Source organism: Penaeus monodon, chromosome 4 (genome assembly GCF_015228065.2).
Source record: "Penaeus monodon isolate SGIC_2016 chromosome 4, NSTDA_Pmon_1, whole genome shotgun sequence".
In the NCBI taxonomy this organism is placed as follows: domain Eukaryota; kingdom Metazoa; phylum Arthropoda; class Malacostraca; order Decapoda; family Penaeidae; genus Penaeus; species Penaeus monodon.
The window spans coordinates 36,297,321-36,302,320 of NC_051389.1; the positions used below are offsets into that span (position 1 = coordinate 36,297,321).

The 5,000-nt window shown below is 31.3% G+C and overlaps 1 protein-coding gene across 3 annotated transcripts in view; it reads right to left on the bottom strand.

Moving 5' to 3' along the window:
• The window catches only part of LOC119572153 (protein regulator of cytokinesis 1-like), an 82,694-nt gene that overhangs the window by 67,497 nt on the left and 10,197 nt on the right, over nucleotides 1-5,000 (bottom strand). For all 3 annotated transcript variants that reach the window (XM_037919136.1, XM_037919143.1, XM_037919148.1), the window contains exon 9: nucleotides 722-831. In XM_037919136.1, the coding sequence (XP_037775064.1) occupies nucleotides 722-831 (110 nt within the window). The remainder of the gene's footprint in view (nucleotides 1-721; nucleotides 832-5,000) is intronic.

Consider the following 5,000-nt stretch of genomic DNA (forward strand, 5'->3'; position numbering starts at 1 on the left):
GGACAGAATACTAAATCATTAAATACATAGATATATAAATAAATATGACAGCTGAGAACACTAAACAACAAAACCAATATCATAATCAAGTTAACCCAAATAGCATGGATGGCAAGAATACATGCCATGCCAACTGTAAAACAAGTTTATTTATTGTCTCCATAGATGACTCTACAAGTGCTTAGCCACCAAGGAGTCAGTTAATAGTCCTACTTAACTCAACTGTTTACCATTTTTCTGATTTTTGCAAAGTGTCTTTTTGTAATTTCATTTTCTTTAATATTACCAAGATTCTGATAATAACAATCACAATACCAATAAGAGTAATAACAATATCAATACCAAGAGTATTAGAAAGAAAATTACATTTTCTTATCTATTCAAGGAATGGGGAAATCAGGATAGGTCACTAGGGCCCACTAACAGACTTCTTGCTGGCTGAGCACATATGGAGCCATCTGTATGTAACAAAATTCACAAGAAACTACATGGGACATTACAAAAATCCATGGTGACTGGGTTGAGCCATGGATAATATTATACAAATGTTGAACTTGGTAAACAATAGACATAGTTTCTGACACTTGAAAACTAAACAACAAAGATACTACCAGCAAATTATAAAATCTGACACAGAATATCTGAAAATTCCTACAAATTGATAACACTGTAAAATATTCCTCAATGCAGAGTCAACAAGAAGAAAACCACTTCAAATTACCTCCTGCCTCTGCTTGACTTTAAGGAAGAGCTTTTCATTTTCTGTATAATATTCTTGCAGCCGCTGAACCTCTGCATCATGGGCTTCCAAGATTTCCTCTGTATAGATTTCTGTTAGAAAAAAATAAATAAATAAAAATATATAAAAATAATTATAAGTAAATAGATGTATAAAACACTCTACTGTGTTGATACTATGGTAGAAAAATCCACAATGAATAAACTAGATTTTATATATATATATATATATATATATATATATATATATATATATATATATATATATTATATATATATATATATATATATATATATATATATATATATATATATATATATATATATATATATATATATATATATATATATATATATATATATATAAATATATATGTATGTGTGTATGTGAGTGTGTGTATGTAATATATATATATTCGTGTGTGTGCGTGTGTGTGTATAGGTGTGTGTGTGTGTGTGTGTAGGTGTGTGTGTGTGTGTAGGTGTGTGTGTGTGTGTGTGTGTGTGTGTGTGTGTGTGTGTGTGTGTGTGTGTGTGTGTGTGTGTGTGTGTGTGTGTATATGTATATACATCCATATATGTATATGTATATATATATATAAATATATAAATATATAAATTTATATATATATATATAATATATATATATATATAATATATATATATATATATATATATATATATATTATAGATAATAATATTATATATATATATATATATATATATATTTATGTATTTATATTGTATTATAGTATGTGTGTGTGTGGTGTGTATGTGTATATATGTGTGTGTGTGTGGTGGTGTGTGTGTGGTGGTGTGTGTGTGTGTAGTGTGTGTTGTGTTGTGTGTGTGTGTGTGTGTGTGTGTGGTTGTGTGTGTAGGTGTGTGTGTGTGTGTGTGTGTGGTGTGGTGTGTGTGTGTGTGTGTGTGTGTGTGTGTGTGTGTGTGTGTGTGTGTGTGTGTGTGTGTGTGTGTGTGTGGTGTGTACACATTACTAGCCAAGATTAGCAAGCCACTCTTGCACTTTCGGCTCAACTTGAAATTTGGTTCTGTTATTTGGCATTGGAGATGGAAACTTACTAAGATGAATGAAGAATAACCAGAATTTGTTGAGAAAGTTATTGCTTAGTATTTGGGAGTTTTTATCATTAACTTAACTTTCTATGAATTTTGTGCGAGTCCTCTTACTATGTCACTTCAAACAATCATTACTTGACCAGTTTGTTGCAGTTTCCATCACATTTTCTTTCGTTTTACAAAGACTTCTTCAAATATTCTGGAGAGTAATGATTTTTCAAGCAAATCTATCTTTAAATGTAACTTGAAGATGTGTTTGCAATTGAATTACCCAATTATCACTGAAAAAAGATGCAATAAAATTGCTTAAAGGATCAAAGTAGCAGTCTACTGTGCAGGAGATTGTTTAAAAGCACAAAGAACAGTGACAGACTGGGAAGGCATTCATCTTCTTATTTTCAGGCAATACTCTGCAATAAATATATATAAATATATATAAATATATATATACATATATATATGTGTGTGTGTGTGTGTGTGTGTGTGTGTGTGTGTGTGTGTGTGTGTGTGTATGTGTAATATATATATATATATGTATTATTATCTTTTTTTTAACGGTAGGTTCATGTTTGAGCCGCCATGGTCACAGCATATATATATATATATATATATATATATATATATATATATATAATATATACATAATATATACATATTATATATACATATATACATATACATATATATATATACATATATATATACATATATATATACATATACATATATATATACATATATATATACATATATATATACATATATATATATATATATATATATATATATATATATATATATATATATATATATTACTTGTCTACAAGCACTAAACTATTGAAATAGATGGTACAACTAGAGCAATGAATATAATGACAGCTAAAATATTATTTACTTTAATTTACATTTACAGTTCTGAAAAGATTACATGTACATATATTACTAGGTACTATATCAAACATTTAAAATATCAGTGAGAAGTATTGAAATAAAGCTTAAAGCTTTCATGGTCATGAAAGCTTTAAGGCTTTCATATACTATAAGAATGCAAATATCAAATATCAAAACTATAAGGAAATATAAACTATTTGCATGAAATGATGCAAAATATTGTCATAAATGTATTTTGAATCCTGATTACACATTAACACTCATCCTCAAATACAGTACTTTTTCATATTACAATCAAGAGTACTTGCAAAACAACCTGTCTCTACAGTGAATCGCTAGAACCTAAACATGTGATGCCTGTTGTTATTGTGATGAAAAAGTTTCTAGGACTTGGAGAACATTAAAATATTGAGTCACTGAATGCAAAATTTCATACTTTTCCAGATTTCTTTTTGAAAATTCAGTTTTCAAGAATTTCCAGACATGGAAAATGAAAATGCTGGAATACCAGGTGGCAGAAGGGTATATGTAAGTATGTGTAAACATATATATATATGTATATATGTATATTATATATATATATATATATATATATATATATATATATATATATATATATATTATATCTATATATATTATATATATATATTTTTTCCCAAGTGCCCTGTCCTACAAGGACGTTGGCGATCATGGATATCCATGATTTTCTTGGCAATTTAGAGCAGTGGTTTGCCGTTGCCTTCCGCCCGGTGTTTTTTATGGAGTCACCATCTCTATTTACCCGGTTCTGGGACCGGCACTGACTTGGGCTGGCTTGCCCACCCAGCGGCTAGGCAGGCAATCGAGGTGAAGTTCCTTGCCCAAGGGAACAACGAGCCGGCCGGTTACTTGAACCCTCGAACTTAGATTGCCGTCGTGACAGTCTTGAGTCCGATGCTCTAACCACTGGGCCAGATATATATATATATATATATATATATATATATATATATATATATATATATATATATATATATACATATTTACATATATGTATATTAAAAATATATATGTTGTATGTGTGTGTGTGGTGTGTGTGTGTGGTGTGTGTGTGTGTGTGTGTGTGTGTGTTTTGTGTGTGTGTGTGTGTGGGGTGTGTGTGTGTGTGTGGTATATAAATATATATACATTTTATATATATATATATATATATATATATATATATATATATATATATTTTATATAATATTATATATATATATATTAAAATATACATATGTATATTATATATATATATATTAATATATACATTTATATATATATATATATATTATATATATATATATATTATATTATATATTATATATAATACATACATATATATAGATATATATATGTGTGTGTGTGTGTCTGTGTGTGTAGGTGTGGTGTGTGTGTGGTGTGTGTGTAGGTGTGTGTGTGTGTGTGTAGGTGTGTGTGTGTGGGGGGGGTGAGTGTGTGGGTGTAGGTGTGGGAGTGTGTGTGTGTGTGTGTGTGTGTGTGTGTGTGTGTGTGGTGTTGTGGTTTGGGGGGTGTGTGTGTGGTGTGTGTGTGTGTGTGTGTGTGGTGTTGGGGTGGTGTGTTGGTTGTGTGTTGTGTGTGTGTGTGTGGTGTGTGTGTGGTGTGTGGTGTGTGTGTGTGTGTTGTAGGGGTTGGGTGTGGTGTGTGGTAGTGTGTGGGTGTAGGGGTGTGTGTGTGTGTGTGTGTGTGTGTGTGTGTGTGTGTGTGTGTGTGTGTGTAGGTGTGTGTGTGTGTGTGTGTGTAGTGTGTGCGTGTATAAAATGTGTGGGTGTACATGCCATATGACACAATAATACTCATTTCTTACATACTGCATTCATTCACATGTAGAAAAGAGGCAGAGCCAATGAAAGAGGGACAGGTGTGTACCATGGGAGTGGGGCAATGGGGTGTTTGTAAGGGGTTGCATATCCCATACATTATAAGAATTTGTATTATATATTCATAATTTTATACTATATTCATTCAAAAGAAAAGAGGCAGAAACAAAACCAGGATCTGCTGGAAGAAACATGGTAAATACCAGAATTTCTTCTGCACACACCCTACTTTCCATTCACATTGGGGGGAGGGGGGATATCCCACCAGTTTCTGAGAGGCTCTGTTCTACTGTGGCCATTAGGATCATATGCCCCTCCCCTTCCTGAATAGGGGATCAATCACCTATGAAAAATCAGCATTGACCAAATGGAGATCTAATGAATCAATTCAAGACAGAATAACTAAAGAAGAAGAATTAAATAATAAAATATTAT